Below are 27,114 nucleotides of genomic sequence, written 5' to 3' on the forward strand. Positions count from 1 at the left end.
AAGCTAGATAAACTGTAGTGTGAGTGCCCCTGCTGCCTTCAGTTTTGCCATCACAGGGTAGAGATAAAACCAGAATGGCAGAAGTCCCAAACCCACCCATGTGCATGCTCAGCCTTGCACTGTATTTGGGTCTGCTCTTGCTTAATGTTCTGATAAAGTTTCATTCCTCTTCTGCTGTCTCTATATCCATTACTTGCCAGTCCCTGCTCCAGTCTTAAGACTTGGCAGTATTTTTCCTTTGTATCTTTGCTTTCTGTCTGTCCACAACACCTCTGTGCAGTTCAGAAATCATTCTGAAATGCATTTTCCCTGTAATCACTCTGTGGTAATGCATTACAGGAAAATACTAAATTTAGAAAAACAAATTGTGGCAAGACAGATAAAAAAACAACATGTGGTCATAGTCCTTGGGAGAAGCAATCTTCTCATTTCTATTCTTCTCCTCTGTATATCTTTGTTCCTGTACTTCATTCTGATTACTTAATTATTTTTATTTATTTTTTATTTTTTAACTAAAAGAAGACTAATATAATTTATTCAGAAAGTACATGTGGAAAAGTGCCTCTTGTTTTTCTTTTTTCTCTGAAGACTACTGCATGCAAATAGGTCCTCACAGTACAACACTTATCACTGAAATAGCATATGAAGAGAACCGATATCAAAACCGTTGTTACAAGGACCACATAGTTTTCTGCTATTTTGATACTGGGAATTACTTTTGTATCCACGCTTAGCTAATACACACAATGGCACATTTCTTTTATTTGCAGCTCCTTGCCTGGAGCTGATCCACAGCACTTCTGATTACTCTTGCAGAGCAAGAATCAGAACACAGCTACAACATGCCTTTGAAATGCTTCATCACTTCTGTAAAACCAGGAGCCTCATGCTACTGATTCTGCAATAGTTTGCCTTCCTAACTCATATACATGACAACCGTGAAAGAATAGCTCTGGTAACTGCACACTGGCTGGGCTAATCTCTTTACCAATACCTAAAAAATGCAGCATTCAATCGTGTGTGAGTAAAAGATGGAGAAGGGAGCTTCTTTGTGTGGAATGATAAACAGCAGAATCATCCCTTCTGTTCTTAGGTGACCAGATAGTCACTGCTGGAGCACTGAGAGGATACCATCTTTCAAGATGCTCAAAGCAGAGCTGCATTGCTTTAACAAAAATCCCAAGCAATCCTAAGAGATCTGAAACATTATCTACCTCTGAATGCCAATTCTGATTGGTTTCTCAAGGAAAAAAAAAAAGTGCTATTTGTTGTAAATAAAATATGCGTATTTCCTTCTCAATTTACAGATAGCAATGACAGCAAGTCAGGCTTTCTAAGACACTGTTATCTAAGGAAAGGTCTTGAGAGGAAGGACATAAAATGGGAAGCAAGTGGATAAGAAAACAAATTTGCTCAAAATGAAAGGATGAAGATTTTAGAAGAGGAGGTGGCAAAAGATAGAGGCCCTTCATGCTTTATAAACTTCTGATAAGAAGTGTACAAATGCTGCCTTTAGAATTCAGAGTGTTAGGCAGGTAGAACACAGTTACAGAAAAGAGAGAATGAGTAATAGATGCGATACCATCCATTCTGCTGCACAAACTCCACAGTACATTCACTAACAGGAGATTCCAAAGCTGCATTTGCAGAATTCTGATTGTCAGGATTCAAGGAACCACAGTGAAGACTGACAAGTAACACACTTAGCCTGTGTTAGTAAATATTCTGTTTTTTTAAAAAAAAAAATTTAATTACATCATCCTGATTTTCTTTTCTGCTTTTGTGAATATTATCTATGAAATTTAGAGCACTCTAATCCACTATGTTGTGGTTTTATCCTGTCAGTAACTTCTGCGCTTTTCTCCTCACTCGTTACAACCTCCTTGTCACCTCCTAACCTGTTTCTTGACCTTTCTGCTCCATTCTCTTTTCCATCTTTACCGCCTTTTCTTGTCCTTATCTGAATCTGAGTGAAACTGTAGGAAAGATGCTTCTGAATACTTTCAGTAAAATACACAGAACCAAACAGCATTAAATCATATTTTGTCTAAGCAAACTTTAACCATGCAGCTCTCCCATTCCTTACAGACTTTCAAAAGTAGGTGAGGAACTAAGCCAAACTCGCAGTGACTCCCTGAGAACTAGCAGTAGTGACATGATCTCCAAGCTGCACTTGTGCAACTTCAGATAGAAGAGTTTTAATGGGAAAAGACCCCAAACCCGAGTATAGTCTGCAAACAAAAATAAACAGAACAAAAACACAACCCCCCTCCCCCACCCAACTTTCACTGTCTGGAGGGAACTAGAGTATTTCAAACATGATATTTAGACTGGTCATGTATTCACAGTAGCACCAAGCTATAAAAATGCAAGGAAAGACAGGTTTTAACACTGGTCTTGGAAATTTATATTTCAAGAGATAGAACAAAATAAATGCAAGTGGTACAGAACATTTTCCTACCACTACTTTTTCAAGTTAGAATTGAAACATGCAGTCTCTCTTTGGCATGGTACAGGGGACTCTGTTATATTCCCTGGCAGGCTTGGGGGTGGCGGGAGGATCCTCAGTACTAATCCACAGATGAGAACATAAGCACTTCTTAATCTAGCATAAGGATAAAGGACTGTTCATCAAGTCCTTCTGAAGGTATCACAGAGTAAGATTAAAGTCAATTGAAGATAATTTTACAATTGCACAATTCAAAGCTTCAAGCTGCAGCATAAGCAATTGTGTTTCAGTCAGAATTAATAATTCAAACATTACAGTTCCAAATTGTTGGATTTCAGATAAAAAAAAAAATCTGATTTTCTGAATATGATCAAGTAATATACAATTTAAATTAAGGGAAACTAGCAAGTCTATCCAGAACATGGATTGCAAGGGAAAAAAGGTTCTGTGGATTTAAAATAGAAATGTAACTCCATAAGTAGCAAGGAATGCAAAGTCTTGATCATGACCAGAATGACAGTACAGATATTTCAGGCCTCTATTGTAAAGTTTGGATCAAACTGTGAATCATCAACACCTAAGCATCCATTTATTACAAAATACAAATAAAGACTAAATTTGATAGATGTGAAGAAAATATGACCCGAGGGTAAGCAATGCAGAGATGATGGATATGCAGTCTGAAGAGAGCCTAAAACCACAGATCTGACAGGTATGAACTGCCGCATTAAGGTCAGTAGGATGCTAATGACATAACATATGGCTTGGAATGGGAAAGGAAGGTGAAGAGGAAGGAGTCAGCAGGGAAAGAAGCATGTAGAATACAGCCCCGGCTCAATCCTATCCCTTCAGATGTGGAGGGGAGAACTCCACTAATTCTGCAGGAGAAAAGGCACATCTGCTGCCACAAGACAGTGGACAGAGAGAGGGATACAGCGTAGCATGGCAGAAAATTTGATCATTTCAACAGGATCTGAACTGGTGTAAAGAAATAAAATGATCTCATTCAGAAAAGCCTTTATACATTTGTATTTGTTGAATTTCATAAATAAACATCCCACATTCCTAGGAGTTTCCTCTGCAGTGCATGAACAGAATGAGGGTCTCAGATCACTGTAGGTAAGCACAAGAAATGCCAGTAACTAAATCACCCACGGATTCTGCAGAAAAACCCTGTTCGTCCCTCACTCGCATGCAGCTCCCTTCACATTTCCCCAGTGGAGTTCACATCCAGATGTAGCACAGTGTAGGCTTAATGTAGATTTTCTAGCAGAAAGCCCATTAAGCTGAAGAAAAGAAAGGGTTTATGACTTGGATGTATCTGTGACATGGCAAATAAAAAAGCGTAAACATAAAACATGAGACTAATCTGATTTGATGGCTCTTCCATTTTCTCTTTTGGTTTTGATAAGTAATTCTAAGTACTGCCTCTCAAGCCAGTAAGCAGTGACAATTTAGACGACTTACAAAAACTATAATCTGACCGAGGAATAATTCCTATTACACTTCTCAATCTTTCCTCCCACATCAGTTTGCTAGTAATGGAACAAGTAACCCTCACAAGCTGGTGTGGAGTCCTGACTCTCGACCCTAAATCAGCAAGCAGGACTGCATGCTTCTCCTGCTTCATTCTCACCATGGACACTGACACACCACACTCATCTTTCACAGCCATGTGTGCAGCTCACATATCTCCCCCATTCTCCAGTCAGCTGCTTATTATGAACAGGAGCAGCATACACATCTTGCTACATGAGTTACATCAAACTATAAGGGCAATCACAGACCTTCCAGAATGTCTTTCATTCCATGAAGCCAAAAGCCTTCATGGCCTTTGTTCGCCTTAAAAATCCATAATCATTATGATCAAGAACTTCGTTCCCTTCTTTTGCAATTGGTCTGGTACAGGATGAGGCTTTCACTCTGCGGACCAAGGCCATGCAGAAATGCCTGATCAAGCAGTGTACTGCCAATAACCAAGGTTGATTTTTCCCTAGAGAATCACGATTGCCCTTTGTCTCCAGATCCATAGCTCATCTACAGACCATGACCCTCAAGGGGCCAATTTCAACTAGATGAAAACCTTAGAGAAAGCACGTGCATCACTGAGCAGGAGCTAAATATACTCTTAATCAAATGAAAGTGAAATGTTTTCCTTAGTACCACTCTGCAGCTAAGAGAATAACTTTAAAAGTCAACAGATCCTTATCACCTGGAACCTGAAAACCAATTAACTTCTTACAGTTCCTTTAAGAAGTAACTAGTACAGCAATGTAAGATGATAATACTACTTAGCACTTACAGTGCTTTTCATCTTCAAAGCGTTTTGCAAACATAAACTAATTAATCTTCCCAACATGTCTGTGAGGTGGGCAAGTGTTAGTATACCTGTATTACAGAGAGAAAAGAAAAAAAAGCACTGCTGGCAGAAGGTTACGTGCTTAGCTCAAGGCCACAGAATTACCGAGCACATGCTGGCACTGTATGCTTCTCACAAAAGTTGCCTGCTCAACTGCTGGATGGTTGAGAGGATGCTGCAGGTGGTTGTGTTTTAGCATAACAAAAAAGTCTGCCAAAATCATACTAAGGATGCATTCTGCACTGCAGCTCACAACATAGAACTCTAATGCTGATAGCTGCCTTGGATTTTCAAAGATGGCACTTGCCATGTCACTGAACGGCGATTAATTTGCTCATCAGGAGAATGCAAAGTCACTTGTTTATTATTTCATACCTGCTTGTAAATAATCCACACTGCGGGCTAATGAAGTTCTGGTAAGAATTCTTGCCTATCTGACAGTCAAAACCAGCACACTGATAAGGCATACATAATAGAAACTCAAAAGTGGCCTGATCCACCTACCCTCCCATTGCCTCATAAGGGAAGGCTTGAAGTACATGAGCTTTAGGTTTGAAACTGCAACCATTTAAATTCTTTAATCCTGCAGCTGATGTTTATGGTGACTGAAAAGATTAATCACTCTGCTACCCAAATAAGTCATTTCAAACAGCTAATATTTAAAACAATACAATTTGACATCCTGTTTCATTAGACTAGAAGTTGCAATTCATACTTCAAGTTTCTGAAATCTTAAAAATGAACCTTTGACAGAGTTTAACATCTTCAATAATAACATAACATGTCCTAACATACATATCACTATTTCAGGTCCTCCTTTTACTGAGTGGTGAGATTTTTCCAGCGCCTAAATCTAATTATCATGGAATGGCAGCTGAACAGCAGTTACGATTCATCAGCACAGTGTAACGTACTGTAAATGGCTTTGCTTTTCAGCAGCCTCATATCAGTGACCCAGCATATTGTGATGGGAAGAAATTCTTTTTCTTTGCTTGTTTGTTAAGTCCAGCCCCTCTCTTTGCAGGCTCAAGGAGTTACGAGGCTCCTAAAAATTCCAGGACAGTAAAGATATAAAAACATCTATATGAATACTTTCTCCTGCAAAACTGGAAGGGGCAGCATGAAAAGGAATTTGAGCTGAGGCTTTGCTGACAGCAAATCATGCTGAATGATAAACACAGAGAACTTATGCTCGCCGCCAGTTAGAAAGACCGAGTAACTTTACCTCCAGGCTAAAGTACAGATGCCTCAAGCTTTCAAAAAGAAAAAAATTAACACAACCTGCACTACCTCGTCAGCCCTTCTTGTAGCAAAAGGTATCCTGCAGCTCAGCTTCTCATCTCACAGTGTTCATGAACAGTGGTGAAATTACTTCATGTGTAAATATGGACACATGCAAATCTCAGTGTGTCATGCCAACTGTGCCTCCCACTCATATCCTCACTGGCTTGGCATGTAGATCCCATTATAGCATCTTTATATTGTCTTGCAACAAAAAATTCTTTGTAGCAGAATGATGGCTACTTAATAGACATTGCAGAGTCCAAGAGTTTCAAAACATATCTGGCAATAAATAAAATACAGTTCTGGCCTGCCTTTATTTCTCTTCCTAAAATAATAAGACCTGTAAAACAAGCCCTTCAGTTCTTGCAGAATTTTGCAGGTCTGATTCACGATCATCTACAAATTGTTTGCAAAACACTACACAATTAATTCCAAATCTTTTTATCAAATGTAATTTTAAACATACAGTTTGCTGTCTGTAGTTCTAAAGTCCTTCCCTCCTCATCCATACTCACGCAACACTTCCAAATATTTTTGTAAATAAAGGAATTTCTCTCCAAGCAATGGAGAAAATCAACTTTATATATTCAGCTTTATTTCTGAATTCAGCGTGATACTTGGGCATACTCCAAAACATGAGCATTTAGGTTTCGGAATTCAATTAAAGAAGTTGTACATTTAAATAAGACTGCTCATTACAGTTGGATACTTCAAAGCATAAGTAAGTAGGTATCATATTCCTCTCTAATTCAGACAGCAAACAATCATATCATCACATTCTGGAAAGCAAACAGCCTTTCATGGTGCTTCATCCACTGTCAAGGACAAGATTAGGCATCTTCTCAAGTATGCAATGTAAAATCACGCTTAAAAAGGAGTTTTAATGAAAAAGGCTCAAGTTCTTCATTTACATGGTTGGGTGCAGAGTTTAATTACTCACAATTACCAATTTTTTTTGAAGCTTACATGGAGATTAACAACAAAGTGAAAATAAACATCTAAATTAGAAGTTCTAAAAAGAGTAAACTAGAGAGAACTGAAGAGTTTAAAAATAAACCTGGTCCTGCAACATACATAGGTGTTTGAGAAGGAGGGAGAAGACTGCAGGAGATGATCTTCGTCTTTATAGTTAACTGAAATCACACTGCCTTGATCAAGTAAGTCACTTCCCAGAAACACACATCCCTTCCTACAATCTTATTAGCTGGGTTCCAAGGTAACAAGATAATCCTAGTCCTACGATAAATACTACAATATTTTAAAATTAAATTATTTTAAATACTGTTTTATGAAATAAAAGGAGAAACATCGTTTTAGACTGTTACCCCCAATTTACGCAGTAAATCTCAAACAACAGAAATTCAGTGGATGAAGAAGAAGACTCTGAGAGTGGAGCTGATAACTGGGTTACTTCCCCTCCATAAGCAAAGATTTCCTGGGACAAAACTTCCAGGCACATCTATCTCCTATGGCAGCATCCCCTTCTGAGTTCAACCATGGGTACTGTGAAGCAGGAAGCACAATAACCCATACTGAGACGAATAAGGAAGAGGAGGTGGTAAATTTCTCAAACAAACAAAAAGCTTTAAAGGGTTTATCCCCGTGTATTGGCAGTAACAATGGTGACATTTTTTAGTTGCGTCAGATTTGGAAGAGTCAAGAAGTTCAAGTAATCGCTCCAGTAGATCTCCAGTGGACACTGGAAATTTGGTACCATTTTACACAGGCCGAGCGAAATGAAGCAGTCACCATCAATTAATAAAAATGTTAATTTATGATTAAAGGCATTTATCAGCACTTGCCTTTTTTCGCCTGTAGTTTTTTTTCCTGTTGTTTTTGCAGGGTAGCATGTAATTAGACTGTTAAAGCAGCTACATATCTGCACTCTATTTTTAGACAGAAGCAAATATATACATATATATTAAAGAAACTTCCATATATATATATAAATATATATTATTAAAAAGCCTTTAGAATGATCTTGAGCACTTCCTCCACCAAATGCTTCTGATGCTAGTAGTAAATTCTCTCAGTCAAGGATGAATCAAAAGAACACAGTATCTAAAACTACAAAACCAGTTCTTATTATTTTGACCCTATCAAACTTGCAGGTAGTCCCCAAAGATGCTAAAACAGCAAGTATTAGAGGAAGCCAGTAAGCTGTACATGGGAAAGTGAACAGACAATGAGAAAAATCAAACAGACACAGATGACAGCACTGAGAGCACTGGAAGATGATGATGACACTACACATCTCAGACTGACAGATGTGTACCTTATTGCATACTGGGCAATAAGTATTAACTATGTACTGTGTACTTTTCTGAAGAAAATGGAGAGGAAAAAAACCCGCAAGCCCCAGTGCTTCATCATACATGTTGTGCCAGATTGTTTCATTTCTTCCATTTCCTTATTTCTATTTAAAGAGAACAGTACTCTATTCAGGGAATGGTTTGTGAATTCTTAGTTAGGTGATATTAAATAAACAGTGTCTATTTTGATATAAATTTTGCCATTAGTACTATGAAAGTGCCTATAGTACGAGCCTTAGAAAACTTCATTCCTCTTGGTTTTCCCTTAGTAAAGTAACAGGATCAAGGTGACTAATGACTTCAGCTTAAAAGAAGCGATGACCTGAAGTTTCAACATAGCACAGAAACAAAAAATACACAGCAGAAAGCAGACAGACCACAGTAGCAGCCATCCTCAGTTACATGAGTCGAAGAGAAATATTTTTATTTCCTTTGCAGACATTTGTAGGGAAAAAAGTCAACACCATCTGCATGGCTCTAATTCTAATGTAAAGTTATTCTACTTGGAACAAAGATAAACCACCAATGGGGAAAATATTTTTTAAGCAATTCTAAAATCAAAGCTAAAGACTTTCTCACAAGGAAAAAGCATTCTATATCTACTCCTGAATCTCCTGCTTCCTCAGAAGAGAGAAATCTTTATATAGAAGACTGAGGGTTCATTTTACACATCTTATGGCCTACATTTATTCTCATAGATAGCTAGGCAACAATACTGCACACATCTCAACATTTTTTAATTATATTTTATTTTTTTAAACCTTACATTAAGTACTTTAGTTGTGGAAGTGCAGAAATGCCAATCCTAGAGGTTACATTTTTGAATCCAAAGTGATGAACTGAGTTCTTGACCCTAATGAGAGTTAAGTGCAACCTGACAGAATAAAAAAGGATCTCTTAAGAGCAGTTAGGCTAAACTCTCCCTCAGCTAGAGTCAGCTACAGCAGACTGCCCAGGTCCACATCAGGCTGGGTTTTGGATAACTCCATGGATATTTACATCTCTCACAAGTCCCCTGTCCTAGACTCAGAAATTTAACCGAGACAGCAGTTAGCATCTGATTAGGTGTCACAGTTATCCACTAAAAGCAAACAAAAAACAGCACACACACAAAAAAACAACCCAACAACAACCCACTTTCAAACTGATTCACCTTACTAATTTACTCACTCTACAGTGCTCTATTATTGCCCTTGTGAACTAAAAGCACTCAGCTATTAAATTATTTGTATACTCAAATACGCATACAGGATTTTTCAGCAAGCCTACTTATGGGGCCTCATGTTCTCTGAACGGTTGCATTCATTTCTTGTGATTAATTTTGAAGCTATTTAAATTTTAGGGATATTGGAGTGGCAAGCTTTTGGACAACCCATTAATCAGATGATCCTTTTTGCCGGGGGTCTGGTTTTTAAACTGTAAGGCCTGAATACTTCACACTCTAACTCACAAAGCTGTCACTGAGTCATTGCCCAACATGGGACATTTATGTAGGTTTCCTGTTGAGCATATATTATTTATTTCAAAGATGGCACATAATGCTCTCCCATCTTTGTAAAATATTTAGGAAGATACAAATGAAGTGTATTGTTTGTGCAGAGTACTACTAAAAGTGTTAAAACGGGTTTAATGACATCCTCTTCTCACAGTAGGAACGCCTTGTTACTTAGTACTAATGAATTATACACTCCAGTTGTATAAAAACCTCTTGCCTACCTTGTCTGGTATACTCATCTGCTTCTCTGTGGACCAAGTCTTTTACCCGGTTTCCATACAGCAACCTAGAGGAATCATGATCAAAAGCCTTCAGGGTTTCACTGGAGCTGTAAGACTTCTGTGTAGGCACTCTGCACTCTTCATTTTCTGCAGAAGAATTTGTGTAGCGCCGTTCCTTGTCCCGCCTGCTCTTTGTCAGGGAGCAATAAGGCCGACGTTCTTTCACATCCATACTTCATTCCTTCTGTGTGCGCATCAGCCCAGCTTGTTTGGAATTCTTATCTACATTCAGCTCACATCTACCTAAAACAGAATGAGAGAGACAACGGAAGATGTGTTACAACAATCTTTAATTGCTGTGATTACTTTTCTAACTACCTGATGTGAGATCAGAGAAAGGTCTGATCAACTACGGGCAAAATGCAGTCCCGTCGCGTGCATAAGACTCCCGATAGTTTCAGGTACAAGCTATCCTGAGGAGCAAACAGCTAATTCCTGTTAACAACAATGCCAGTCACAACAATCCTCTATTTATACAGCAGATTAGAATACTAAAACCAGACTGAAAACTAAGGGAGAAAACACTCTCAGCTTTTCAGCTTAAGGAACGTGTTACTTACTGAAAGTCTTTCTATCTGCAAATATATCACTTTGGCTTTCCTGAGGAAGGTGTGTGCCTAATGGGAAAGACACATGCTTTTTCCTCCTGCTTGTCAGAAACTTCTCATTGTAATGTCTATTTCTGAGATACAGACTACTACAATGCTTATTGTCAATTCTAGGCTTATAAAATTGTTCTCACCAAGAGCATACATATAATTTCACAGCAAGCTACAAAAACATCATAGGCAATACGTAGGAAGGCTTCTCTCGGGTAGTATGTTTGATATAGCTTCTGCTGGGAAGCAAGGAAATATTTCATTTGGAAATGACATCCAGGAGTAATTTTTCGTTCCATCATGTTCTTGAGAAATGTTACAGTAAGAAACTTATTTCTATTCATTTTTCTTTAATGGTTCATTCCAGTTAGTTTTCAAAACAAGATTCCCCTGTTTCATCTCATGGGCCCAACACAGTTAACAGAAATAACTTCACTTCCAACAGAGTAAGGAAAATTACACTTCCCACAGTACAGAAAATTTCCAAAGTTTAAATTCCGCCATTGTTTTTAAAGAGAAGGGCTACATTAAAATCAAGAATATAATTCATATATTTTAATGACTGTCCGAATCTACAAAGAAAGAACTTTGGATGACCTTGATACTTTGCAGCTGAACTTACTAAATAAGGCTTTGATATTTCTTGTTCAACATCTTTTATGTTGGGACTCTGCTCTACCTTGAGAACTTTCTCTTTGGGGCTCCCCTCAATTTAACATACTTTATTACCACAAATGATTATTTTGTGGAGCATTATCAGTCAAGTGATGCAGAATTTTCAGAGCCACAGAATTACGAAGGCTGGAGATCATCCAGTACAGTCATTCATCTACCATCCCCACTAAGCCACATCTCTTAGTACAACATCTAAACATTTCCTGAATACTTCCAGGGACAGTGTAACCACCACCACCCTGGGCAACTCATTCCAGCACCTGGACATGCATTCACAAAAGAGACTTCTCCTAACATCCAACCTGAACCTGCCCTTGTGCAACTTAAGGCTATTCCCTCTAATTCAAATAACATTTTGTAGTGCATAACACAAAGTAACATCCAATTCTATCAGCAGCCCATTCAGCAAACACAAGCCTGCTTTAGAACTCTTAACCTGCTACATTTTTAAGCATTTAACGACAAACAAATTAGTTCTCACCCACAAAACAATTTTTAGTGAGCATTTAATACCAAAGTGTAATTCAAGTTATTGAATGGCAAGTCTTTTATCATCCTCTCTGCTTTGAAATTCTCTGAAAATCTCTTACGTTTCTTGACCTGCCTGGATCTCACTATATACTAGAAGACAAAGCTGCCAAGTTTTCCATTTGAGCAAATTCTCTTCTATATTAATTACATTTTTAAACACTTGAGTAGTAAAAGAAATGGAAATGTTTGTATGCGGGCAATAAAATTGAGGTAGTATAGTAGCTTACACACTTTATGACTATTTGGATGTCTGCATGTCCAGGCAGCATATCTTTTTACCTCTTATGAAACCCTCAAATTTTAAAATATTTGATTGACTAATGAATGCAAGTTCTTCCCACATGAAAATAATTTTCTAAGCACTTTGTGAACTTGATGCTTTATTACTAAAACATGCTTTCAAAAATCATCATTAACAGGTACATGCAGGTATTCTTCTGGAGAGCTGAGATTGCATGCAGAAGCCCATCTGCCCTCCTATGCATTTCAAATTTGTAAAGGGACACTAATTTGTAATGTCTTTAAATTGTGCCATGGGAAAACTGACATGTGCTATTCATCATTGAAGTTTAAATAATTTTGATTTTTTTCAAGTTTCTGGGCATATGTAGCTCCTTCCTGATATTAAAAAAAAACACCCACCCACTCCTCGCAGAATACTTTGTTAGTATAGCAAGCTAAAATCCTCCAAGATTTAATCTATGCTGTAGCATGAGGAAAACTACTGATCTGCTTACCACAGAAGTCAATGAATTCAATAAAACATCAAAAGGCAGTTTGCTGGGTTATCTATTGCTTCTCTAGGCATAGCACGCAAAGGTTACAAAAAATACAAGCTGTTTAACAGCATCAGATTATTGAGATACTGACAGTGTTTACGCTGCCATGATAAACAATGAGGGCTAGTGCTTTTTTTTTGTGTGGGCATTTTGAAAGAAATAAACCAAAACAAAACAGATTTAAGACCTTGATCTTTTCAAACCAGCATTATACAAAACACCTCTTTACCTTCAGCTGCCTTTAAGCTTCTCAGAAGTTATTAGTGCCTCCCTGCAAGTTTTAGGAAAGATTTAACACACTATGTCTCAGACCTTTAAATTCTTTTAATCACTGAATTAATATAGATATCAGAAGTAAGGAGCCAGAATAAAGCTATTTTAAAGATCTGTCTACAAATAAACATCCTGCACTGTGAGGAAAACATGAATAGAAAGATGGAGCACAGCACAAATGTATTTGCAGAACACAGAAATATATCAGCATTAACAATCATTTATTGGTCTGGCAATGATGAGTCAAACACAGGCATATGTGCAGATGGCCTCACAAGAGTTGAGCTGTAATCCTTCACTGAAGCAACCCAGCATGGTACAAGGTGCTGCAGCAGCCTCAGCCCCACACAGGACTTATTTGTCCCACCGGGAATCTTACTGCACACTTCCAATTTTTAAAACAATCTTTCTTTCCCCATAAACTCAATGAACATCCTCAATAAATTATAATTAGTGTGATAATAGTGATTCAGAAAAACACCCTGCAAGTTACTGAACCAGCTCAGCTGCTTTAATATATCACTGTGGATATAATAATAAATAAATAGAAAGAATTCCCACCCCAATCTCCAGATTTAACAGAACCAACCTGTAGACAAATTTCAACACATTTCATGTTTTCTCCTCTTTTGTTCTCAGTATCATAAAAGCTGCATCCTGCTGGAAGTTGATCGAATACACTGACCAGCTTTCTAGTCTTAAAAGAACCTCAATCACAGAATCACAGAACTGTAGGGGTTGCAAGGGACCTCCAGAGATCATGGAGTCCAACCCCCCTGCCAAAGCAGGCTCCCTACACCATGTCACACAGGTCCAGGCGGGTCTTGAATTATCTCCAGAGAAGGAGACTCCACAACCCCCCTGGGCAGCCTGTTCCAGTGCTCCATCACCCTCACAGTAAAGAAGTTCTTGTCCACATTCTTGCAAAACTTCCTATGCTCCAGTTTCTGGCCATTTCCCCTTCTCCTGTTCCCCTGTCCAAAATAGGAATTTTCACATAGCAGTATTTATCAAGCTAACAGTTAACTCATTCAGTCACATGTCGATGTCAAAACAGCCACACTAAGTACTCTTACGTGTTGCATCACAACTTCCAGTGAAGACAACTGAAAATTATCTAACCAAGGTATGCCACTGTTCCAAGTGGTTGATGCTTTTCTGTTCACAAGACACCAGGGATGATCATCTCTGTTACTGCCTGTTGGATCCTCTGTGACTTTGTAAGGATTTGGCCAGGGTTTGGACTCCGGTTGGGTACATACACAGTACTTACATGGTGAGCATATATCAATCACCAGACCCACACGTCAGCTCTCCTGTACCAAACCCCATCCCACTTGTGTAGCCTCTGCTGCAACCCCAAGTAGATGCCAAATTATAAAAGCCATTCAAAATCATAAATGGCAGATGCCTGTTTTTTAATTAATAATTACTTCTTATAGAAATAGGACAACCAAAGAGGCATCTCTTATAAGCAGCTGGGTCACTGGGACCACAGAACTCTTTCCCTTTGGTAAATATTTACAGACAATCCATAACTTCTAAGTCAGGTAAGGTAACTAAATTAAGTTGTGAGATGGTAGTTCTCTCATTGTTGCAGAAAACTTCAGTATGTAAAGCCACGCATGCTGAAGCTTCAGTGACCGAACAGGAATCTCAGCTCAGTCTCAAGGCCAGCTGATGCAAAAGCAGGAGTTCTGCATATTATTTAGAATTCTCCAACATAGCCTTTCAGTTCCCCTTCATCACTGAAATGCAAAATAAAGCCACTATGGTGAAAAAAACCCCACAATTGCATAGCTTTTTACCAAACAAACAAACAAGCAAACAAACAAGCACTTTCAACACTGAAGCCCTACACAACTTTATAGGAAAAGTGCAACAGGCATAAAATGTACTGCACATTTTAATTGTCAAAATGTAAATGGGGATGAAAATTCCATGCTACAGAGCATTATCTAAAACATCCAGCTACAACTACAGCAGGCCTGCAGGCTTTTTAAAGCAGTTATGGGAAATTATTGCATTTAATTCTGTAGCTTCAACGCCAAGCTCCCCAAAGGGTTGTTACAGTTTGGCAACAGGATGGCTGTTCTCCCAACAGTCACAGGGAATCACAGGGAATCTTCTTCCAGCACAGGAGCTGGTTAGAACGCTGAGGTAATGGAATAAAGAGCTTAAAAAAAGCTCAGTATTTTATACCCTTTGCTACCCAAAAGCTACACAGACACAAGATAATAAAAAGTTAAGAATAAAGATGCTTGTTACCAAAACAAAGAAGTGATAGTCACATAGAAGATGTTATGCTATTGCTGGTGTTGATTTATCTATCTGCTACAGCATGTATTATACTCCCTTTCAGCGCGTATAGCCATTTTAGACAACTGAAAACACAAAAAGCAAAAATTGAGTTGATGCTGAGAAAAAGAGAGTAATATTTTAATACATTCAGGGCAAAAAAAAAAAAAAATAGAGGACGAAACATGTAATTTCCTTGTTAGAGAAGAGCAGTGATGAGCACGAGAAGCAGTTACAGCACGGCCAGGCCCTCTCTGCCGGTCTCACAGGCAGGAAGCACTGCTGTGACACAGCCATGCACTGCTGAGTGGTAGGGCAGCAGGAGCAGGGCTGGGGAATGGACTGAGGCATTCAGCACCGTCATCCCTCCAAAGACCCACAGCTAACAATTTAGGTATACCTAAGAATGCCAGCATTCACAGCTGCACTCAGAAGCCCGCGCTATTACCAAATTACTATTATTTTTATTACCAATTACTATGATTATGAATTAGGGATCGTTGATCCTTCCGCATTCGGTTAATACAAGCCTGAACTCTGCTCGCTTCAGTCAGGAACAAATTTCCTCTCACAATATGGTACTGCAACAACACGACAGGAAAAGCATTGCAGCACTTCAGCAGGAAGAAGCGGGCTGTGACTTCTGCTCGAAATTAGAGGTTGCACAGATTGGTGTCAGGACAGCTTCTATTGTCAGCTCTGAAAACTGCTACAAGTAATGCCTAAGTAGTTCTACTGAATTATTTTAATTTAACCAGGATTTCCTTGTAATTGCAATTGTTTGTTGATGTAAATATTATGGTAATAGCAATTTGCACTAGTTATAATACTTGCTTGCCTTTCAACAGCAAAAGGAACAAAGCAAATTCAGCAGGAAATGTATTGCATGAAGATTAAAAAGTGTACAAATATCAAGCAAATTAAGAGAGTCTCCTGTCCACAGAAATACTCACAATTCACACAACTAATCACCCATAAAACCTATTACAAACAAATACTAAGAAAAACTCAAAAGGCATAAAAGAGTGATGAAATTTCCACTTCAATAGCTGATAAAGTGAGATATGTCAGAAATCAACTGAGCTGGAAAAATGACACTTTGAAGAGGTGCTTAGGATGATCTGTAGCCATGGTGTGCCATTAGTCAAACTGATGACTCTTAATACATGGATATTTCAGGTCATCATATCTAGAAACTCACTTCTTAATATTAAAAGTCTGTCTTCTAGCACAGAGACTGGAGCGGAAGCACCCAAAGCCAGGGGAGCTGGGAACAGAAAGGCTGCCAGCCAGCAGCTCACAGCCTGAAATCAGGAAAAGCCTCCCTAATTCATGGGCTAACCCTACGTTTTATAATTGGATTATATATAGAAAAGAAAAAATAAAATGGGGAAAGGAGGAGTCAAAAAGACGACCAGAAAAAATACACTGCATACCTGTGTGCATTTTTCTGCATTAGTCAGGGGAGCAGAGCACTCATATCTGCAGCACTAAAGGATGTAATAATAATAAAAGTTACTTTCTAGAGTCTATTAAAAAAAAAATAAATCTCAGCTTCATCAGAGGCAGAATAAACAACAACTAAACGTGTTCTACATTCATCAGAAAGTGTTGCAGTGAGACATGAGAAAATCTGCAAAGAAGATACAGGGTGCTGGTCAGTCACAGAGGATGACATTTGTGGAAGTTTTGTGGCCAGTAGTTAAGGCCAAAACCCCTATGGGAAAGAAAAGCAAACAAATGCTTCACGTCATTCCTCCTTGTGATTTCTGGAAGTTCCCACATCATGGCTGGGAGCCTCCAGGAGGAGAGAACTGAAAGCAGCCTCATGCTAACCCTACTCACACATAGGCCTGTAGTTAGCAAACAGGGACTGGATCAACTTCCCCTTTGGAGGGGTTCAGACTTGGCTATCACCAGCAATTTCTGTTCCTCTTCAGGAAGAATGGTTTACAGGAACCTAGAAAGTCTACACAAAAGAGGAAACCCTAAGAGGAAAACCTGAGCAGAGGAAAAGAACAAACAAAACCTCAGAAGAGGAGAGCATCATGCATGATTTACTTCAGAGCCAAGTAATAAACTCCCAGAGTCAGCACTGCATAATTCATTATTCAGCAACAATTAAAATGCCTTAAATACTTTCATCCACTCCTTTAAACCTGAAACTCACGTGTATGCCACAGTCTCCTTCCCAACACTTATTTCAGACATTAGCTTTTCCCCTCTTTCGTTACCCAACCCATCTACATTTGGCTCCTGATTTATGCAGGTGTAATTCCTTCCTGATCAGTATCTCCCAGGTTTACTTTTGCACCTGCTCTGAACTCTCCCTTCTTTTCTGTCACAAAGCCAAAGAAATCCAGGAATTGCTGAAACTAAAAGAAGTCAGATGGAGAACCCACGTGTAACAAGCCCACATGTAACCCAAAACATAACAAACCCTGAGCATCAGCAAGGGTGCACCAGTCCCCGAGTCCCCACGCAGAGAACACGGTGCAATGTTTTCTTCATTCCTGCTCGGAGAACAAAGCTATCTGTATGTCAAGCTTTACCATCTGAACAAGCTGTCCATCATTCACCTCCTCCATCTCATAACAGAGTTAATTTCCAACAATTTGACAGTAATAAGGTTTTAAAAATACCTCTCTCCAGTCACTACAAGTAGATCAAACATGACACACAATAGCTGGGCACACCCTCACAGATCTTGGCTGAAAACAGCTTTCTGAAGGTGTGTGTAAGCATGAGGAGGACCCCTGCAGTGAGGATGTCACTGGTGATGAGCAGGAGAAGGAAGAAAGAAGGCAGAAGGGCAGGTGCTGAAGCTGTGTTACATGGGGCACGGAGGCAGCACAAGCCTTTGTTTCTGTTTGCAGCTTCTCATAGCAAAACTTGAAATCCCACATAAATAGAAAACATTCACAGGAGGATTTTTCTTTTCCCAGTGATCAGATGGGTAACTGGATTTTCAGACTTGGTCCCAGTGTAATTATAACACTGTCTCTACCTGGGAGCATGGAGACTTACTAACAAGTCACTTCAATACAGACTGACTAGGAAGGTGCAACAGGCACACTGCTTTTTTTTTTTTTTTTTTTTTTTTAGATGATGAAAAAAGTCTCCATAGTGTATAGCATTAATGGTGTTTCTCCTACTGTTACAACATTTATTCATCACTTCTAATATAGAAGCATGAAAATCTATTAGTTGACGCCCAGGTAGCATGAAATGTGGCAAAGCTCTGTTTATCTTAAGTTTACATTAGCAATCTCTATTCTGCACATACCTGTCTATATCAGCAGTCACATGCCCCTCAACACTCCCTGGGTTCTCATTTCCTGTCTGCGCAAGCTGCAGTATTTTCTTACACCCTCTGTCTCCTCTTTGGCACTATCCTACACTAATGTATAGTAAAGAGCGGAGGCTGCCTGCTCTGTTGGAACACTTTCTTCTGTAATTCCTCTTCTAACTCTTTTATAGCATCAGATTTTTAGCCTTACCTCAAAGGTCACGCAAAAAAAGAAAACAAAACAAAACAACTGTCCTCTCATTGCCATTATTTGACTTCTAGTCCTCGGGTCTGCCTCCAATTTCAACAGGAAAAAGACTCTGATTAATTGATTTTGAGTGGCCAGCAAGAAGATGGAGGGGATTGTCCCTCTTATCCTGCCATTCTGCCCCATCTGGAGTACTGTGTCCAGGCCTGGAGCCCCCAGTACAGGAAGGATGTGGAGCTGTTGCAGCAGGTCCAGAGGAGGGTCACTAAGATGATGAGAGGGCTGGAGCACCTCTCCTATGAAGAAAGGTTGAGGGAACTGGGCTTGTTTAGCTTGGAGAAGAGAAGGCTCTGGGGAAACCTCACTGTGGCTTTCCAGTATTTGAACCAGCATATAAAGAGGAGAGGGAATCAACTTTTTACATTGTCTAATAGTGGTGATACAGGGTTTATATGAAAGGCTTTGTACTAAACAAGGGGGAATTTAGGTTTGACATTAGAAATTCTTTGCTTAGAGGGTGGTCAGCACAGGCTGCTCAAAAAAACTATGGATGCCCCATCTTTGGAGGCATTCAAGGCCAGGTTGAGTGAGACCCTGGGCAGCCTGAGTTGGCAGTTGGCCATGCCAACCAGAGAGTCTGGAGCTTGATGATATTTAAGGTCCCTTCCAACCATTCTATGACTCTATGACTAATGCAAACAAAGGAATAATGTTTTAAAATATGCTCTTTGGTTAACTCTTTGAGACATAAAATTTGCAACCATACTTAGCAAGTTTGTTCAAAGAACCACACTGCTCTTTGAATACTTTCACAGAGCCTGCACTGGTATGGTACTAGCTGACTGCCAACGAAGACCCTCTCTGGTATCTGCCTTCAAAGAACAAATGATTAACCTTTAATAACATAGAGCATCCTTTGCATCACTAGGGAAGTCCCATGAAGAACCATGTCCTACCGCCTTCCTCCTCTGCCTGTGTTTGTCACCTGTAGGTATGGCCCCAGTTGTGCTCCCACACACAGCATAATTTCTGTAGTGGGGAGGGGTGCAGCAGAGCTGCTGCTAGCAGAGCCCAGCAACAGCGGCTGGTGCGGTACACTTGCATCTCACAGCAATCAGTCTCAACACGTAAAAAATACTTCGTTGCCAAAAGTTCGTAGATTCGTAAAAGAAGCACCAGCTTCTATAGGAAGTATTGAGCAGCTTCACGTTATGCTTTTGCAAGGCAAGTATACTGCTTCTTTACATTCTTATTCCCACTTAAGATGATATGCTGAATTTCTCAGTACAAACACTGATTTCAGACATAACAATTCAATTCAGTTACAGATCCAAAAGTGACTTTTAAAATATAGACAACTTATAAAGAAAAAGAAAGTCTCTTAATACAACAAATGGAATTTGACCTCCAAATGAATGGACAAACGACTATAATTGGGTAATGAAAATATCTGATGATTATTAATGAAATCCCTTGTTATCTGAGTTTTGTACAGAAAATCCACAGTTTAGTAACTCCAGAACTAAACTTTACACCTAACTGGGTTCCATTCAGGTGCAAAGACTCAAAGCCAGGAATACTGCAGGGTATGGCTCACTTAGCAGGGCAGGGAAAGCAAAAGCAGAAAAAGGACCAAAATCTTTCCCACAGTGACAGTCAAGATAACTCACATAAGTGCACGTGGACTGCTGGACAGATGAGCAGATATTTGAAATAGGATGAAAATTAAACGGTTTCCAATTCCATTTTAATATGGAATACACAGAGTGGAAATATCACTAATGTATAGGAGAAACAGCTTAGTATCTGTATTGTACCTGACGGCACTGAAGTCTCATCTCTGTATTTGTACAGCTAAGGAGCATTCTTTCAAAATGCAACAAACTGAGAGATCGAGTCGGTACTGAAAAGTTTTTTCCAGTGTAGCTGTATTTACTACAAGTCATAGCTTAAGCTAGCAAAATTTATTGTGCAGATGCAGCTATACTGACAGAAGAGTGCACTTTTAAAACCACTGATGCCACTGATGTAGATAAGCCCTGAGACTGGAGCCGGTCTGATGAATATCATAGGCTCTTAGCGCATGCAGGTGAAAGGATGAGACTACCCAGCATGGTGAATGAAGGGAATCACACCACTTGGCTATCATTTCCGGATGCACTTGCCTTCTTGAGATGCCCTTATTCAGCTGAGAACAACAATTGTGCTGCTTCATTCCTCCTTGACCCCCTCAAGTTTACAGGTTGACTCAATGCATTCTCATCAGCATTCAAGAACATACTGCTTTAGTGTGCTGTAGGGAGCTGTAGGACAAGATCAGTGATAAAATACATGTGTGAGAGAATAAGAGGGAGTGAGAGTGAGTGTGCAAGTTAATTGGGGTTTACAAGACGCAAGCATCCAAAAAGGAAAGGATTTTTAAAGGACAGATGTCAGGATTTAGAGAGCATATCTTTGATATTGGGGGTTGCCAGGAATAAAGGAAATCTTAATGCTCTGTCATGACAGATCTCCATATAAATGAATTTAAGAACTTAAAATCAAAGAATTTGCAAGTAATGTAAAGGAGAAATTGCATTACTCACAAACACCAAGCACAGCTGGAACAGTGAAAGACTCATACAGAAAGTTCAGAACGTAGCAAAGGAGAGCAGAGCAAAGCAGGTTAGGGAGCTTGGAATGGTGAGGAGACACACAGCTTTGTGGCCCGATTTTATAAGAAACATCAGATCTTCACCAGTGCGCAAAGCTTAACTCTCTAAACCTTAAAAGATTAATTAAACATTACAAAGGGAGTGAAATATGTGTGTATGCATAGAAATATACATATATAAATGTTTAATATACATGCATGCATATATGTATACAAATAAAAAAAACCTATGAAAGACATGCTGTGATTAAAGTATTGTTGGGGGCTGTGAATGAAATAAACATAACCGTCGTTTTTCTTGAAGCTAAAATACTGAAAAAAAAACCAACACTGTACAGCTAACCTAAGCTATTCAAGTTTGAGAAATATATCTGTGATTCTCCTCCCTCATCCCTCCGACAACATGTTCCAAAAACACTTTAATGCTGATCATTTGCCACTTCACAATAATAAGTACTTTATGGTATAAATGACCAAAACAAATTAACCAGGGAATACTGGAAGAAAAGACAAAGATAGGCATGTTCTAATAACTACATAATTCAGTTTTTAAACAGTCTCTCCCTTGCCCTGAAAAATATGGGGAAATCGCCCCCATCCAAATAAACACCAGGAGAAACTTCAAATGTAGGCAACAAAGCAAATATTTAAATGTGCAACGTGCCATTGTAGAGGCCAGTTCTATAATGATTTTACACTTGGAAGCCGGAAAAGTATAAAACCATTATTTTTAATCAAAATTTACTGTGCAAATGAAAATAGCCTCAATAATTATAGTGAAATATTGCTAACCGTATTATTCCACATCCTCTTACCTGTTAAAACCACAGGGCTATGCTCCAGAGTGCGTGAAGAAGTCAGTAGCTTTCAGCACAAGAGTCAGATTTATCAGGAGCTGCTGCCTATCAGCAGGTCAACAACATTACTGAGAGGCTGCATCTTCCACATCCTATTTAAGGATTTAGTTACTGTTCAAAGCAGCAAGGCAACAACAACAACAAAAAAACCTACTGACTGGTTCATGACTAATGCAAAGGGCACTGGACATGTTATAGCCATTCAGGAGCAGGTACAGGGAGCCAACAAAATAGTACCTTGCCTCCCTATCCACATGAAATCCTGAAAGCTTCGTCATAACAGTGTGGCATGCTTAGGACATTATGCAATATTGTTTTCTTAGAAAGTAATCCCAGTGAGACTCATTTTCTGAAAATCTTGTCCATAAAGTCATAAAGCAGGGTTCTGTACTGAACTGTTGGTTTGCCAACTACTGTTTGCCAGAATCATCCCAAGAACAAGAAGGAAAGAATCCTCGCAATGAGCACCAGGTTCCCTGCAGTGAAGGGCAGAGAAAGACGGTGGCTTCCTGTCAATACATACCCACCCATTTTACTGCCTGCCTTACAACCTAGAAGAACACTGGAATCACAGAGTTGATTATTATTAATATATTATTATATTAATAAATATTAATAAATATATTATTAAAGAGGCTTTTCTTTATTACCACGAGCTATTAAACTGCTAATACGCTAACAGAACAACCAGCCAATTCTTATTTCCTTACCAACATTATGCAACCTTTTACTTTAACAAGACTCAGTGTGCAATAATAATGCTTGTCTCCTCATCCACTCAGTTTTCAAGCAGTAGCTTTTAAGCACAAAGACAAAACTTCAAAAGCTTTAGAAGGTCTTAAAAAACTCAGTCTGCTTACAACAGCAGATATTAGCTCTCTTACCACTTTCCACTACTTTTCCCTCACTCTCTCCACATGCAGAGTTTTCAGTATTGTGTACGAGGGAGCAATGAAAAGAATGGTTGCTGCCACACAAGTTCTCATTTGACCACTTGGCTGTCTGATGAGCAAACAGCCTTTGTCACAGGATACTACTCATGACATTCATGGATGACCGCAGAGTAACTATTACACTCTGCATACAAGTGATCACTTTCCAAATTCTTAATATTAACAGCAGTAGCTTTCAAAACAAAAAGAGAGAATAAATTTTAGAAAATACAGCATTATATTTGATCTACTTAAATGAAAGCATTTTAAATACTGCTGTTAAAAGCTAGCTTCTTCAGGGAAATAGGAACAGTAAGTATTGAAGTAGACAAAACACTGAACAGCAAATGTTTTATCTTCTACCACATATCACTTACAATCGAAAGTCATAGTGCCTCTCTTCGTTTGAAGAACATTTAATTACTACGGGAATCCATTTACTTGTTTTGGTGGACAGATGATTTACATATGTAGTAATTATATTTTATGGCTTTAAAAAAAAATCTGCTCTACTACTAACATCATAACTGATTTCAGGAGACTACACGCTGAAACAGCAAACCATTTTTGGAGAGCTGTTTTGTTCTATTACTGCAGAAGACCTGTGATAATATGAAGCCTTTATTACAGCACACACAGATTATTACATAAGTAGGAAGAAAATATTCTTTCTCTATACTTTGGAATAAACAGCTCTCACACCCACAGACCTTAAATACTCAAATTCCCAGAGACAGTTTGGTGAAATGGATCCTTTGATGAGCTTCATAATCAGGCAAAAAAAAAAAATCAAAAAAAAACTCCCATAAACCTCTTCCTATAACCTGCTGTTGCAACTGTCGCTGGTGATCATAAGCTTTCAGTACTGTGAATAATTCAGAATCTCATCTGTTCGTTTAAACATAAAGACAACGTTGAGAGAAAAAGGTCACTTTTTCCCCCTCCAACTACTGACTTTTCCAACCCAGCGCTGGTCCAATCGCATGATACACCTCGTGTTTGACATGCCTCCCCTGAAAGCTCCTTAGCAGCAGTTAGTCTGTTTAGTTTAGAGTATAAAAATAACGGGGACACAGTGGAATGACAAGTTTCAGTAGTTACACACATAGTGACAGCACTCCTGTTTTCATGAGCTGTTTTTCTGCTGCTTGATGTATAAAAAGTCTATGCGTAATCATAACAGACAGATGTGGGCACCTTCGTTGTAGCCAGGTGACGTGGCACTGATGCATGGGAATAGCGTTATTTGAAATTTATTTATGAAAACTAAAACTGAGCAGCACAATCACCTGCTTTCCAAAAACTAACACTTGTGAATATTCTCCATAGGCCTTTTTGAAAAGGCTGTAAATTCACTGCCGTTTCCTCTTTAATCTCATGGTTTAGAAGTACAGTGGAAAGCTGTCAGGATACTGTATACGTACAGCATACACATATTACATATCCTATCCTATAAACCAAGCAGTTTTACTTGAAAATGTTATCTATCAGAGATCAAGACAGATTTATATAACAGTATTTATTACGAAGATTACTTACTGCTTACTTCAATCACCTTCCTTAATTTAAATTATAAACCTTGTTATAACTCAAGGAAGGTTATTTTAAACATGGTTCTGCCTTTTAATGAATACCTCATTTTCAAAATAAAGATAACTAGTCAAAACTTTTTGAGTTAATATCTGGAATTTTAGCAAACGTACACCCAACTGAAGGCTCTTGCATTGAACCATAAGTTTCTGTCTAAACACGAAGGGTGCTAGAGTGTTCTTAGATACTAAAAAAAACCAACAAATCTGCCACATAATATATCAAAGAGTGGCATTGAAGTTTTTGTTTATTTCCTTGCTTGGCTGGTGGTTTTATAACCTATGATTGTTATTAGTGAAAAATAATTATATATATTATATATATAATATATTATAATATATATATTATAAATATTATGTCAAGAAAATATATAATACTATATATTATATAGTTCTTTTCTTCCTCTTGCTGAAATCAACTTGATGGTCAAGGCAGATGACCAACTAAGGGAAAATAAAGATTATGATGCTTTTCTCTCTCTCAAAAAAAACCCCACCCACGTTTAAGTAAGATCTAGTGGGCTTTTGTTTGTTACTTGACATATTTCCCCCATTTCCTTCCTTCTCTACAAATAATTCCATATCTATCACAAAATGTCAAGTTTGCTGCTGAAGGACGTTTCAATGTCTTCATTATTGAGATCAATGAACTCCTCTCTCAAACTCCTATACTGCAAGGGTAACCTTTCTCCAAAATGTCCTTCACTCAGAACCACCCACACTCCCGAACATGGCTAAACATGAATAATTTCATAACACTAGAAACGGCCAGTGTGCATTTACTCACCTGGAATATATTTAGTTTTAATATTTTCTTGACAGAAAGCACTAGAAATAGGTATTTCTTATTCTGAGAACCTCTCTTCTCAAAGATTCTGTTTCTCATATAAAAGCTCCCTAAACATCTCAGTTCCATACAGAATGTCAGAAGCACACTACACAAAGCATCACGAAAGGTCATAAAATTCCCACTTCTCAAAAATTATTTGTCTGCAGTCTCCCATTATAAACATTTTACAGCCTGTGTAAAACTGAGTAATCTAGACAGTCACTGTGCCTTCCAAGTCCTTGATCATTTAGTAACACCATCTCTCTATCACAAAAAAACAAAAACAAAACAAAAAAAAAACCCCAAAAAACAGCACAACAACACGTTAATACCACGTGCAGGTCTAGATACTTCAAGTCCTAAAAAAAATCTAATAAACTCATAGGCTCTATGAAAACAAGACATTTTGTAGTGCTTACTAAAAGAAGTAATCCCAGCATCTGTTTTTATGGTAGAATTCACGTATCCTAGAGATATTTTAAATGATACAGCAGTTTTTACAAACTTAGGTTAGGAACATTATTAATTTTTTTTTTTCTTCTACCCTTCAGGCAACTAGGTTGCAACTAAGTTGCCTGTAGATACAAGAGAGAGGAAGAATAAATACAGAACACTGCAAATGAGCAATTGTTGAGCTGCCCTCATAGCAAGTAAGAGAGCAGTCACTTCACTTGCAGATGGGAATAACATGAGTTGTGGTCTCCAAACAACAGCTGAAGGCTCTGCTTAGCTACAAGGCCTGAGCAACTGCTAGAGCCACAGAAGCCAGCTTGCCTCTCCATGACAAAATACTTCCTCAAAGGCCATGAGGGAGAGCACAGCTAGCATATAAGGGATGTATCTAGACGTTCATATTATGAATTGGGGTTTTATTGCACTTGTGGTTTTTTTTCCTTTTTTTTTTCTTTCCCCCTTTTTCTTTTTTCCCAATGAGAACAAAAGAAAATAATAAAGTAAGCTCAATACTATGTTCAACAGAAAAATACTCACACCAGCTCCCATTTGAATCAGTACTTGTAACTAAAAACATGTAAGTAATTAAATGCTTAATCCCAGAATATTGTCTTGAAACAATAACAAGCAGTTTACAGCATTGTGCTCTGTGTGATTTTTGGTTATTTTACTTGTTAGAAGAGTCAAGGTTTGGGTTTCTGGAGCATGGATGAAAACTGGGTATCAGAGCAAAAAAGATTACCTTCAAGCCAATGAACCTTGTCCCTAACCAGCAGGTTTTGCAGCACCCTAACTGATACTGCCCAGCTCAGACCCCCACCTGCCTGAACTGCTGCTATTAGCACTAATGAGCAGTGCCCATAAGTATGACAATTTTTTGGCAAACTTGACTACCACCAGTAATCTTTATGACAACACTGGCACAGGAAAGCACGCCAAAATGAAGACTATATAGATATCTATATCTTT

At 38.6% G+C, this 27,114-nt stretch overlaps 1 protein-coding gene across 1 annotated transcript in view; it reads right to left on the reverse strand.

Annotated features, from left to right (window-relative positions):
* Positions 1 to 27,114, reverse strand: part of TENM3 (teneurin transmembrane protein 3) — a 968,340-nt gene that overhangs the window by 293,231 nt on the left and 647,995 nt on the right. Inside the window, 1 exon segment of the mRNA XM_032444361.1 lies at positions 10,121 to 10,423. Coding sequence (XP_032300252.1) covers positions 10,121 to 10,352 — 232 coding nt within the window. The 5' untranslated portion in view covers positions 10,353 to 10,423.

Source organism: Coturnix japonica, chromosome 4 (assembly GCF_001577835.2).
Source record: "Coturnix japonica isolate 7356 chromosome 4, Coturnix japonica 2.1, whole genome shotgun sequence".
NCBI lineage: Eukaryota > Metazoa > Chordata > Aves > Galliformes > Phasianidae > Coturnix > Coturnix japonica.